Source organism: Hyposmocoma kahamanoa, unplaced genomic scaffold (assembly GCF_003589595.1).
Source record: "Hyposmocoma kahamanoa isolate Upper Pololo Valley unplaced genomic scaffold, ASM358959v1 220, whole genome shotgun sequence".
Lineage (NCBI taxonomy): Eukaryota > Metazoa > Arthropoda > Insecta > Lepidoptera > Cosmopterigidae > Hyposmocoma > Hyposmocoma kahamanoa.
In genome coordinates, this window is record NW_020653740.1 from 5,764,549 (window position 1) to 5,779,428 (window position 14,880).

Sequence of the window (14,880 nt, forward strand, 5' to 3'; positions counted from 1 at the left end):
TTCTTCAAATTTAAATGGGACCACTTCTGAAGTACCCTCTTTCTAACAATAAAAATCAACAAATTCGGTTCACAACAGCCGGAGTTATCGCGTAACATATATACATACATACAAAAAAGCATACAGACGAATTGAGAACTCCTTCTTTTTTGAAATCGGTTAAAAATATAGTTTTATTCGTAGTTAATACAGAAGTAATGACAATAAGGCGATGAAGTCACAAAAACTTAGTTGCAATAAGTGCAATATGAAACGTAGGTAAGTCCTACCAAAAATTACCACAGAAAAACATTACATAGCAAGTTTCAAAAGACCTATTAAGTCAGACAAAGGCCTCCAAATACTTCTCGCGAGATTTATTAAGCCGTGACTCATACTCACAAGACCGGTAGAGCAGTGACGTGTTGTAGGTGAAAGTTTTTATGTGTCATTATATAGAGGGGATTTTGACTGATGTGTTATAAATAACACGGAACTTTTGGCTCTCGATTAATAATGGAACGAATACATTCCCCTTGACTACCATGGAATTCGCTAGAGAAAAAACCAGGACGGACAACGTAGGTCAAAATGGTTTTGAGCACCAGGGTCACCACTTTATTTACATTCCAAGAAACTAAGTACCCAAGAGGCGCATTTCGTTGCAATTTTTTTACCGTGTCTAATCTGAGATGTGGTTTCTAATTTGAGATAGAATAAGTAAAAAGTATAATTAAAGCATCCCAGGATTTAAAAGAAGTTAAAATATATTTCAAGAGGCCGCTTCCGTATTTCAAAGTTAAGTGGTAGTTCACATGTCTATTTTTATTTGCTATTCGGCAAGTACAACTACTTGGAAACATATTTGTCATACAGACAAACATGCAGACATTGACAAATATGACCACACACATGGAGTCAAATAAGGACTTAATGACCATAGGGTGGACCGTTTACTTCCGTATTTGCCTATTTGACTCCTTTGATGTGAGCCGAGAAACCGACCAGCACGCAGTAGCGCGTGGTCTGGTGTTTACTGTAGCTGTGTCAAATAGGCAAACAAGGCAAAATACTTTGTCACACATGCAATCCACACATGGTGATTGTTTGCCAAATATATCAAATACTCAAATACAAATAGCCATGTGAAGTGCCACCATTAGGCTGTTAACAGATTGACTGTATGTTTGCAGTTAATGCGTGAAATCGTCTTCAACTTCACTTCAATCGTAATCCAAATACAAGAACAGTTTGTTGTGTGCATTTACTGTATTTGTCATCACGATAACGACTGCAAGAAGTTGTTGTCAACTTCATGCAGTCGAGGTCTTTAGTAGCAGTAGAGCTTCTTGTGAAACAGTTCGTCCAGGGAACTACTGCCACCTTAACTATTTCTATCGCCAAGCACTAATATCAGCATTCCTGTGTTCCGGTTTTGAAGGGCAAGGGTGCTGGTGAAATTACAGGCACATGGGACTTGTCAACTTATGTCTCAAGGTGACAGACGGAGTGGCAGTGCCCCTCATATCTTTGCGATTTAAAGCTCTGAGTGGCACTGCAACTGTTATGGACAGGCGTGTGGCTTACCATCAGGCGCACAGCTTATTCGTCCCGTCACTTGTATTATATAAAAAACAACAAGTAGAGATGATAATACAAAAAAAAAGATTAGTGGTTGTAAAAGCATAAAAACTATGTCTTATTCGTTTGTAAGTTGAGGTCTTAAGTAAATCAAGTTTATTCAAAATGTTTAGGTAATTAAGTTTCAATATTTAATAACACTGATACGTAACATCCAGTTTTATCGAGGCTTTCTAAGTTAATACATTACTAACATACTTTTTTTTCCGTGCAATATCGAAACCTAATTGGATTTTCGATATGTTGTCGAGATTATATCATATAAAGATTTATAACTGTATAAACGACGAGTTTTTATGTAACAAGTAATATTTACATAGCATAAATTATTTAATGATAAACATGTCTGTATGTAATACATGTAACCATGAACAACGTGTATGATATAACAAGAAATTAAGATTGATTGCTGTCTTGATAGTTGTTTGATTTATTAAAAAAAATAGAAGATATGTATATTTTTTTTTGTACATTTACAACATGAAACATTAATTTGAAAATGTATCGTTGCATTATTAAAAATAACGCCATCTATTGGGTTGAGGTTGGGAAAAGTTTGTGAGGTACCACAGTATAAAAAAATATTAAAAAAAATTATTCAATCATGGTATGTTCATGTAAAGTCTATTTGTTCAATTTCGGTAATTATAAAATTCAAGTTTCATAAAATTTCCTGTCTTTACTAATAAAATACAGTTCTAAGTGTCGTTTGATGATCTCTTCGTTATTAAAGTCGTGTCCGTTTAAAGAATTTTGTATAAACCGAAACAATTGAAAATTTGAAGAGGTTATGTCGAGTGAATGAGGTAACACATTCCAACCTAACTGCAATAGTTTTTGACGGCTTTGTAAAGAATTGTGTAGTTTGGCATCATCTTGATGAAACACAATATCTTTACGATTCATCAGCTCTAAGAGTTTTTAATTATTAAATGTAAACTTAAAACTTTGCCTCTTCTTAAAATGCGCGCTAAAATATTATTTTTAAAATGACCATGGACAATATAACATTTTAAAAGAAAAAGAATCTTTTTTTCTTTTGTTTAAAGTTAGCTAGTGTCAAAAACCACACAGATTTTGGCCAATCCGTTACCGTATACTTTTACAAGTAACCTAGTCAATAGTTTCCCAACTGCTAGGCATGGGCGTCCTGTCTTATTATTGTACAAACGGGTTTATTTCCGGAACCTGCGCGTATTTTATTACTCTATGAATAATGGCGATTGTGATTTCTATCACCCAAATGCGCAAGCGCTTTGATGAAATTAGATGCAACCATTGTTCATTGTAAGCCGTACTTGACCTACAAAATGCGAGTTGACTAACGACGAGTATGGATGTAGTATGTATTATATTTGTAAATGACAATAGAAAATAATGCTGGCGTTAGTTATATACCTTGGGGAACGCAATATAGATATGTTCGATTGCAAAAAAAAACAGTAAATGCACACAACAAACTGTTCTTGTGTTTTGATTACGATTTTCATAGTCAATTCATAGCTACTGCCTCCGTGACCGAACAGTTACCATGTTGGTTTGCCATGCCCTGGACCCGGGTTCAATTCCTGGGCCGGGAGAAATATTTGTATGGCCTACAGTTATTTACCTCGTAAGTTCGGATGTACTTTGTGATTGTCTATATATGTGTACATGGCACCCGCGATACAGCGTTTTGCCAGTACGGGGCGATGAACGTGTGTTTTATTTATTTATTATTATGGTATTTGTATATTTATGTCTCTCTATCTACATGTTAGAAACTAAGCTGTACTTACTCCATGTTTTACTTATTTTACAAAACGAGTATTATTCGCGTCACGTCCAAACATTTTCCCCAGCACGTGCGTACGGTATCGAAAGTACGTTCTATATAAACCGTACTAATTGCAGGACGTCATGCTGCGCAGTGAAACTTGCTGCAAATTGGTTTTTAGAAAACTTGTTACCTTGTCTGTATTAATCCATAAGCATCTCGTATGAAAAAGAGCACGGAGTTGAATACCATAGATACGTGATACCATACCAGTCAATGAATACACAGATGACAAGAACACATTCGAGTTCTTAGGATTTCGCGATTGTTACTCATTGGAAATGAAATTATTTACTCGAATTTAAATCGCGTATATTTGTTTTTGTTTTTTGGAATAGTTTTGCTTTCAATTTCATTTTAAATTTAACCATTAAACAAACGTGAGCCTCAAAGCCTAGCCGTATTTATAAAATATTGCAGTGGTTTCCTGGTCATATGATTTGTTATTATTTTTTAAATAAGGAACATCACTTTTTTGGCGGTAAATATTTTATCACTATACCTTTTTTTTATAACATCAAGTGACAGGACGGACAAGTAATGCGCGTTATGGTAAGCTACACGTCTGTCAATAACAGTTGCATTGCCACTCAGAACCTCAAATCGCAAACAATTGAGGGCACTGCCACTGCGCCCGTCAATCTGAGACATAAGTAGACAAGTCTCATGTGCCTGTAATTTCACCAGCACCCTTACCCTTCAAAACAGGAACACAGTCACAGTACTTCCATGGGCCAACTTTTTCACTAAGAGTTCAACTGCTACTAAATATACCTTTAGAACTAGAGCATGTAACAACATAGTTAATCGATTATTTAAAAAAAATAAGGTTGTCAATAATTTACCTTTAATTGACGTCCACTTGCACTAAAGTTAAAAACGTCTTAAACCAATGCATGCAATGCAACGACACTCTTAATACATTGTATTAAGACGTACTTAAGTTTAGTGCAAGTGGACACAATGCACTTTATCATGAGCACGACTACCAAGTGGAATATAGAATAACCTTTTTGAAACAACATGTTAACAAAATTTACCTTAATAGGGAGACTGTTTTAAATTCTCTTAAGAGCTTTCACTACGGCACTGAAAACGAAATAAATAAGTGACATTCGTTACTGAGGGCCACAAGGCAAAGAAGAGATCTACTGTACTATAAATCCACTTAGTCAAAATCTGCTAAACCTTCTCACTTATTAAATTTAATCATAAAGCAAACTCGCAAGCAACACGAGGCAATGATTTCCAAGTATAACGCACGAGTACGGACCACAACAAAATAATACCATAAATGGAAATATCTACTTCAGCCTCAAGCATCTTTAGCTGTAACGCAATTATACACTTTGTGTTTTATGCAATAGGAGTGTTTTGTGAGGTCCGGAAGCCAACAGCGTGACACAGATAGTAAAATTGCGAGGAAGAGATTACGTGATGAAATAGCCGGTCAAGGGTAATGTATGATTTCTTTCGCTTAAAAGCACACACATAAAAATATTTTCTACGAGTAAATTAAAATAATGAAACAACCAATATATATACCAATATATATTACCAGTAATTTAATGTATATATCCGTTAGCAACCCATGACAACAAACACAAATAAAAGCGAAGAATACGCTAAAAAACAAAAGAGATAGGATAGAAGTGTCCGTGATTGGTCAATAACGTATATTTTAACCAATCAGGACGCAGTGGAATGTTTCCGTAGCGTCATGTTTGATTTATATATTGGTTTTAAAATAGTTATTTTTTGCTAAACGGTAACTTTGTACGCATAACATAGATAATATTTAATAAAATAAATTTTAATTATAAAAATTTCACAAAGATAGTAATTTATTCTGTTCAGGAAAACAGTGACGCGTTTAAGGAGACTTTTAAGTACCAAATGTACGACGTTCTTTTTTTCAAGCGAGTAATTAATTACCATAGAGAATAGAATTTTTGCTTTAGAACTAAAATGAGCGCCTTTCTGTTATGGTTTATAAAATTACAATTGTGAGATTAAAGTATAGAAGTAGAAAAAAATTTAGACATTGTAAATTTAATAGAAATAAAGAAACAAGCGAATGTCAATTTAGTAGAGGGAACATTATTTGTCGCTTTACTTCTCATAATCACTTTTCCACAATCCTGTTTCTTGCCAAGTTCGCTTAATAAACTTGTTTCATTATACCTGCAGTGGGTAATTACAGCACCTTGACCGATAAAAAACTGTTACCAAATCAAAACGCGGAAGAAGACATAACGCAAGTTACAACAGTGTCATAAGTGAAAAAGCATAATTTTTGCCGATTGTTACGGGCGCGTTCCAAATTTGATTTACGATCTTTTTTATAACTGACGAGTTCAATATGAAGCCTTTTGACAAATATCTCCAGAACAAACTATCAAAGTTAAGTGGTCAGAAACTTATTTTCATGGGGTTATTTAGATTCCAAAACGTGTGGGTACTTGACATTTTACTTTGTTATCCACATGGACTCACGTCTGTTCCCAATGTTAAAATTTTTGTGGGAAATGAACATGTGAACCAGAGACATGTAAGAGGTCAGAATCTAGCAGAGTTTGAATCTATCGCCACCAGTGACATTAAAGAGCGCATTTTACGTAGCATTAGGGCTCCTGGTGAAAGTGTTCGCCCTGAAAAGTACTGCAATCTTACCTACTTCTACCACCAAGCAGTAAGTAATGTGAGTATAAAATAGCGTTTGGGTTATGAAGGGTAAGGGTGCTGGTGAAATTTTAGGCACATGGGACTTGTCAACTTATGTTTCAGGGTGACGGGCGCAGTGACGATTTAAAACTTTGAGTGGCACCGTTTGCGTTGCTTACCTCCAGGCCTTACAACTTGTTCATCCCGTCACTTAATATAGACAAAAAATCTAAATGATGCATAGGGGATTTTTCTGGGTATACTTATGAATATTTGGTATCTCTAATAAAGCTGGCCTGGGGACTTAACTAACTTGTAAAACTCTTCAAAAGGTTAAGTCCCCAGGCCGATTCAAAACAGAAACGTAGTACTGCCCACATTATTTGCCGCAGAAACAGGTGAGGGCGCAGTACTTCCCTGGACGAACCCTTTCACAAGGAGTTATACTGCGACTAAATACAAGCAGAAATATATATACAGGAAATACATTTTTTAAATATGGAATTGATTCCATGACCCAACACTATTCCATCCCAACAATCAACTTTAATTCATAATGTGTCCAACTACGTTATTGGTTAGTAGGTAAGTGATGTTTTCTAACTGCACACGGGGATGGAAAGTTATCAATTACCGTCAAAGCCTGCAAATTGAGTGTACCGGTGCATTAAATTGTGACAAACCAAACTTTTCTTCTGCTGGTAAACATTTAGTTTCACTAGCCTTGAATAATCTCTCTCGGTTATTCTTTTAGCTTTGAACCGACAAGTATATAATTAAATGTAATTAAGAACGTCGTTTATGTACCAAATATAATTATGACCATGTCTTAAATAGTAGAACGATTAATAAAGATATACAAATGAAATATTTTATTTTGCACGTTACACAAAATTACAACAGAAAAAAGATTGAAATAATAAGAAAGGGAAATCTAAAGAATACCATCAGTACATAGTACTAAAAAACCGACGTCAAAAGTTCGTGACATTATATCTATTTTCCAAGTTTTATTGAAATCGGTTACCGGAAAGTGCGCGAAACAAGATTCATACCCTAGTTTGTCACCTTTAGAGGTGGAATATTTTCTTCAAATTCAAATGGGACTCCTACTTGGGTACCTACCCTCTTTTCAACAAAAAAAGAATTATCAAAATCGGTTCGGAAATGCCGCAATTATCGAGTAACATACATACAAAAAAAAATACAATCCAATTGAGAACCTCCTTTTTAAAGTCGGTTAAAAAAAGGTTATCCTCGTCCTCATCATACTGATTGAATGGTTAACGAACGTCAACGACTTTCAGTTTGTTTCCCACAAATTATCAGCTTGAAATCGGTTAAAAACGAAACTACTTTATTTCTAGGTAGGCAAGCTAACCGATTGAAACATTTAATTTCATACATACAGTCGTCCGCTAACCAAAAAGCGAAATCGCGTATATTTGTTATAATTATTAATATAAAAATCGAACACTCAGAAAAAATTCCTTCGATACGGCTGGATTCGAAAGTCTTCTAGCATACCGTGTCAGACGCTATACCAACTAAGCCACGGAACGAACCAACGGACCTCACGAATTTTTTAATGCGTTTGTTGTCGTGTCTTTGTATTTGGTTTTTCAACGACTTTTTCGCCGTACCGCAATCTAAGAAAAATCTTAAGTATTTCGTCACCCAATTAGATGCCTTTACAGCTACCAGCCCTGGCTAGAGACGTCGCTATTCATTGTATTTAATATTTTTATTGAATTGACATTCAATGTTTTTTAATGTGAAATTACTCCACTATTTTGTTATAATTATCAATGCAAAGATCGAACACTCGGAAAAAAAAACAAATATACGCGAGAATATGTCTGTTTGTTTTTCCATCAAAAAAATGTTTCGAGCCCTTGGTCACGCGGCCGACCACGTCCAATAAGTCAGTGAAAAAACAAGTATACGCGATTTAGATCCGAAAAAATAGTTTCATTTCCTACGTGTGGCGATCACAAAAACCTAAGAGCTTAATTTTCATACTTTTATGAATATGTACAGCTTGCTGTAATAGCAAGTAGGTATTGTGTACATCATACATGGTGCACATAAACTTTTCACAAGCTATAACATATATAAAGAAAAGTGTATTAAACATTTTGGCTTTCCTATAATAAAACTTTCACACATCTACCAGAATAAGGAACCCCGTAACATTATGACAACACCGTATTGACCGCCCGTATCGCGTACCACATCATAGTAGATATACGACTAGTTTTCGTATTTCAGTGATATTAAAAAACGTGATTTGCTCCATTTTATCTAGGGCACGCTCGTGGCCTTTGCAATATTCTATTCATAACACGTAAACGACATCCACAAAAAATACAATGCCATAAATGTATTTCGATCATGGTGTCGCAATAATTCAATCGAATGTCATTCTATCGATTGGCAAAAACCAACAATAGCTCGAATTTGGTCAATGTCGCATTTGTGTGGTTTTGAAATTCGTGTGGTTATGCGGAATCAACCAAAGACCATTTGAGGCTGTATCGATTCTTAAAGATTACAGAGAACCTGCTGAATTTTGGTTTTCAACTGAAGCCCTATTAGTTATTAAATTCATATTTATCCCAAAATTAGCAAATTGCCCAGCGGTTCAACAACACGCCGCGCTGCCCACTGCCCCGTCAGTCGGCATCGGGCGCTTGTCGTCTCTTTCTCTGTATAAAATTTTCTGCGCCTGTTCATTTCACCCACATTAATTTACAACGCGAGACGTTAGGGGCGGCCCACCCACGCTTAACCTCCTAAAATCTAGGCTCGCCATACCTCGCCTTAAGGCAACAGAAACTCTACTAAGCTTCGCACGCAAACAATAAGAAGCATTTGCTTTTTTCGATACATAAATGCACTGTAAAAATTAACTTGTGTTTCTTTATAAAACATGATAGCTTACATTTTCAAGTGATAGACGTTTTATTTGTTGGCTCCTATGATGTTGACTCTGCTAGGGATTTTATTGTTTTTCATATGAAATAAAAACCGTTTTATTTTCTCATTTCAGTTTTTAGATCGTCAACATACGTCGTAACACGTATGTTGACGATTAATGTTGACGATTATCGTCAACATACGTTCGTCAACAATCGTTATTTGATTTTTAATTCGGGATTTAGTCCCGTATAAAACATATTTTATTTTATTTACCTCGACGTTTCGGACATATAGCAACGTCCATGGTCTCGAAGGGACTGAAGAGACGGGTGTCAGCATCTTCTAGCCGTGCGAGTTTTTCTAACTACCCGCACTTGATCTTCATTATTTATTTGTGCGTTAAGGTTCTCACTAGACCGACATACAACACTCACGACATCCGGCGACTTGTCGGACGATACTTGATGTCGTTTACACTTGCTGATAAGTGGATCCCATGACGGTGAAAGCTTAAAACCATCTTCTCGGTTGAAATTACGGTACTTTTTTAAATTTCAATAGCTTCACGTACGATTCTACTATGGTGATGACGTTCTGTAGAAACGATCTTGGGATTATGAAGCTCAATCCAGTGGTTTGGTCCTAATTCCAGCAAATGCTCGGCTATTGCAGACTTATTGAGCTAACATATACATTACATCACATATAACATAACAAGATTGATTGCAGTTGCTATATTGGGCAGACAAAACGCACCGTAGTGGAAAGAGTTAAAGAACACATCGCGGCTGTTAACAATCGTCAGCTCAATAAGTCTGCAATAGCCGAGCATTTGCTTGAATCAGGACCAAACCACTGGATTGAGGTTCATAATCCCAAAATCCTTTCTACAGAAGTTCATAATCCCAAAATCCTTTCTACAGAACTTCATCACTATAGTAGAATCGTACGTGAAGCTATTGAAATTAAACGACGACACAGTAATTTCAACCGAGAAGATGGTTTTAAGCTTTCATCGTCATGTGATCCACTTATCAGCAAGTGTAAACGACATAAGTATCGCCCGACAAGTCGCCGGATGTCGTGAGTGTTGTATGTCGGTCTAGTGAGAACCCTACACACAAATAAATAATGAAGATCAAGTGCGGGTAGTTAGAAAAACTCGCACGGCTTGAAGAAGCTGACACCCGCCTCTTCAATCCCTTCGAGACCATGGACGTTGCAATATGTCCGAAACGTCGAGGTAAATAAAATAAAATATGTTTTATATGTGATTAAGTCCCGAATAAAAAATCAAATAATGTTTAAAAATCGTGAAAGTTTAAATCAAAGTATTGTAACACCTAATGTCATGAAAAAGCCATAAAGGAGCGAGTATAAGGGCTCTAACGTTGAGGCAGATGGACTTTACGAAACCATATGGTTTCCTAGTTTCATTACGGAACTCGAGAACGTAGTGTACTGATTAATATAATAATGATAATATTAAAATTTATCTTTCAGACTATGGGTCACGCGAGAGTCCAATAAAACAATATATTTATAATAAATCTATCGTCCCACTGCTGTGTGAGGAGACCTTCCTCACACAATAGGAGGCCTTGGACTTTAGTTTCCACGCGGGCTCAATCCGGATTGGGAAGTACTTCACAAACATTATTAAATTGCTTTGCAGATGTGTGTGAGTTTCCTCAAGATGTTTCCCTCACCGAAAAGCTCATGGTAAACTTCAAATTTAATTTTGTACATAAATTCCAAAACACACAAGCCCGGATTCGAATGCAAAACGCTACCAAGGCTGTTTTTACTGATAGACGAAGAAAATAGTAACAGTGTAGGCTGACTCCGCCAAATTCACAATTAAACGCTGAAAAATAGAATGAACGTCGATGCGTGTCGTGTGATTTGTGTGTGTCGGGCGGTAGCGCGCAAGATCCATTTTTAGTCGCATGAAATGAGTTATATTTGTATAGATAATTAGTACGCGCCTGGGAACAGTTCTTATACATGAATAATACATGATACATGCTGTATACATACACTATTCTATTTGTTTAATATAAATATAAATAGTTGTATTTCAGGACACGTATTTCGTTAAGAAAATGTGATATAAGAACGCGATAAAATTATCACAATCAATTATTTAATACTCAGTTCATATAAGGAAGGTAATGTCGATAGTTGGTATTTTTAACTCACGATGTGAAACAGAGGAGGAGTTTGAAGCTATGGCGAAGCTGGGGTGTAGAGGAGCTGTAGCCCCGGGCGGCACAGCAATGGGGTAAGCGGCGACAAGTGCGACTGAGCCCTAACTAGTCAAAATTATTTTTTTGCTTAGTGGAAATTGAACAACTGAAAAATGGCGACGGCAAGCGAACATAAAAACACAATCAAGTCGCGAACGAACTAGATACTTTTTAACGGACTTCAAAAAAAGGAGGTTCTCTATTCGACTGTATTCTTTTTTATGTATGTTACGTGGTAACTCCGGGTAACTAATTTGTGAACCGACTTTGATTATTCTTTTTTTGTTGGAAAGAGGGTTACCTTAGTAATGGTCCCATTTAAATTTGAAGAAAATACTCCACTTCTAAAGGTTACAAACTATGAATCCGGTTTCGCGTACTTTTCGGTAACCGATGTCAATAAAATTTGGCAAATAGATGGAATTCCACGAACTTTTGATGTCGGTTTTTTAGTAATCTGAGGTCATGGTGAAAATAGATGGCCAACAAATTTTAGGGTTGGCCCGGGCGGCAGAAATCGACGTTACGCCACTTGTTTGAAGCATTTTTTTGTATGTCAATGTGTTTGATGGACTAATTACAAAGTGGGTTTTTTAAGGCTAATTTAATCTGGACAGTTCTTAGCTACGTTTTATGAACAGCTGTTATGAACATCTTTTCAGCTGTTTAAGGCGAGTCAGTCACCTGAGGAGAAGCGGAATAAACAGTGTTATTAAATCAAAAGGTTTCGGTATTTACTACTAAATAACTGTCTTACGAACAATATACGACTCACCTAAGGACATTGTCTAAAGAATGTGTTCATTTGTTAAACGATAGGACGTACTTCACCCAATCATATACAATCCTGAAAACAGGCTAATATAAGTCTAAAACGAATTATTTAAGAATAAAATATCTGGCGTTGCACATGATTTTTATACGAAGATATTTATCTTTAAGTACTACAGAGAACTTGTTAAATTTTGGTTTTCAACTGAAGCCCGGTAGTTTTTAAATTCACATTTTACCCAAAATTTGAAAATTGGCCAGCGGTTTAACGACACCACGGCCGTCGGGCGCTTGTCGGCGTCGGATCTGTGTCAAATTTCCTCCGCCTGTTCTTACCGTATTCATATTAATTTTAAGCGCGCGGTTTATGGGACGTGCGGGCCGGTCCCCCACACCTCACCTCCTAAAATGTAGGCTAGCGTTGAAATATGTCGCCTTAAATATTGTCAACTATTTTCTCAGTTAATGTAGGGATCTCAGCCATAAAATTAATATTTCTTTTCCTTCCACTAATCCAATCGATTTGAAACTTAGAATCCTATTGTAAATCCAATGACATTACTTACTTACATTATTTAGGAATACTTAACCATGTTTGATGAACGACTGTAGTTTTCCCAGTTCGTGTTGGGGGTGTCTGATGCATTGATGCTCGTTTAATACTGGCGGTCTTTAGGGCACGCGACGCAATATTTTATTTATAAGGGTATATTAGTTATACGGGTAGCTACAAACAGTACATTGCTGGATTTAAATATAGACACGCATGTGAACTGGAAATGTCACATACAAAAAATTAAGAAAAAATTGTCTAGTTTCACATATGCATTGAGGGAGATAAAGAAAACGATTGACTGCAATGGCCGCTTATTGTGCTTACACTCATTCCCACCTAAGTTACGAAATTATACTTTGGGGAAATAGAGTGCACGCACGAGAAATATTTACAATCCAGAAAAGATGCATTCGTATTCTTGGTAATTTGAATAGTACCGATAGCTGCAGACCGCACTTTAAACAATTTAAAATGTTGACTTTGTGTTCTATATATATTTTAGAAATTTGTAAATTTATTCAACAACACCCTGACATTTATACTAACATTGACGACCTGCCCCAACGACACATTTTTAGACCACGCAATAGATTGCTTCTGCCACGATCTCAGCTACACACACACAGCTCATGTCCCCACTCGATGTCGGCGAGGATATTCAACGAGCTCCCGCCCATTATTAAAAACGAGGAAAAGTATTCACTGTTTGTAAATAAATTAAAATTACATCTTATTAATAAATGCTATTACAATTTAAATGAATACTTTGATGACAAATAAAAATAATAATATTATGATAATGTTATAATGAATAATAAATAAATATTAATGATATACTACAAAGTTATGCTATTGTAATCTAATTACATTCAAACTTTCAAGTGACATAATTCTGCTTATTATATGACGTATTTGTTATTATATAACATGTTTTTTATTTTATACTATTATTTGACAAATAACAATTCTAATTAATAATTGAAACCTCGGCCTAACTCTGCTCTTATTCTTATCCCTAATAAAGGGCTCATATGTGTAGCATTCTTTTAATTTTAAGACATGTACCATATGAATGCAATAAATATATTGAGTATTGAGGTATATTGTATTGTGCAAACAAGCAACATGTAAAATAGTCAAATAATTTATCGACAGCGATGGTTATAAATTTTACCCATTATACGTCCTGCTGTTAGGCACGGGTCTCCTCGTAGGAGAGGGATTAGGCGATAGTCACCACCCTTGTTCAATGAAGGTTTCATAGATTGTCTAAAATTTGGAAAGCCTTCTTCGACGTACCAGACTTCGTTACGATGTTTGTCTTCATCGTTAGCCTAAGGAATTGCAACTTTGACAAATGTATGTAAATAGGAAATTAGTTATGTCGATGGTTCACGGGTACCTCGTATTCCACTTTTTTTCAAAAAGGAATTATTAATGTAATTAGTAAACTGTTATTCATAAAATACGTTGGTGTTAGATTCCTATAATAGTAACGGCATGCAAGTAACGTAATGTCGTTGTCAAGTTTAACATGTTGTTTGGTGGGCCGCATTATGATTGAATATTATTGTGTAATAAATAATAGACCGGCTGATTGACCGGGGATTCCGGCTTTGGTTTATATAAACCTCTTGACGTGTCAACCGATTTTGAAACAGGCAGTCAGCTCAACTCGTGTAATAAATATTTCTTAACTAAAACGTGTACATGATAGGCGTTTAGCATTGACGGCGATCGAGCGAATACAATACGAAGATTTAACTGTGACGTTAACCGCGACGTAGCAGAACCGCATTAATGGCGCCGACAGCCACTATTATTATACGATTGATATATATATTATATCATAGAGATTTCAAAACACTAACCTGTGTCGCATTCTAGTGTTAATGTGCCGCACTTCGCGTCCTCCACTACTTTCGCCGTCGCTGCCCGAACCGTGCGATCCCACCGAGCCCGGCTCCATCGTGTGCGTCGTCAGCGATTTGCTCATCTGCAATCATTTTTGTTTTATTACTTGCGAGTTATTAAAATCTCACTTGTTTCCATTGACGTACCAAATGACTACATTTTTTTTTTAATTTTGGTAGCAGTGGGGCTCCTTATAAAAGAATTCGTCCAAGGAAGTACTGCCGCCAAACAGGAATGTGAGTATTATTGGGTTCCGGTTTTGAAGGGGTTTCATCAACTACAGGCACATGGGACTAATCAACTTTACGTCTCAGAATGACGGGCGCAATATCAGTGTCCATCAGATCTTTGCGATTTAATGATCTGAG

General features: G+C 36.1%; 1 protein-coding gene across 4 annotated transcripts in view; it reads right to left on the reverse strand.

Moving 5' to 3' along the window:
* LOC113228083 overlaps positions 1 to 14,880 on the reverse strand; it is a 322,064-nt gene that overhangs the window by 126,446 nt on the left and 180,738 nt on the right. For all 4 annotated transcript variants that reach the window (XM_026461228.1, XM_026461227.1, XM_026461229.1 and 1 more), the window contains one exon: positions 14,470 to 14,594. In XM_026461228.1, the coding sequence (XP_026317013.1) occupies positions 14,470 to 14,594 (125 nt within the window). The remainder of the gene's footprint in view (positions 1 to 14,469; positions 14,595 to 14,880) is intronic.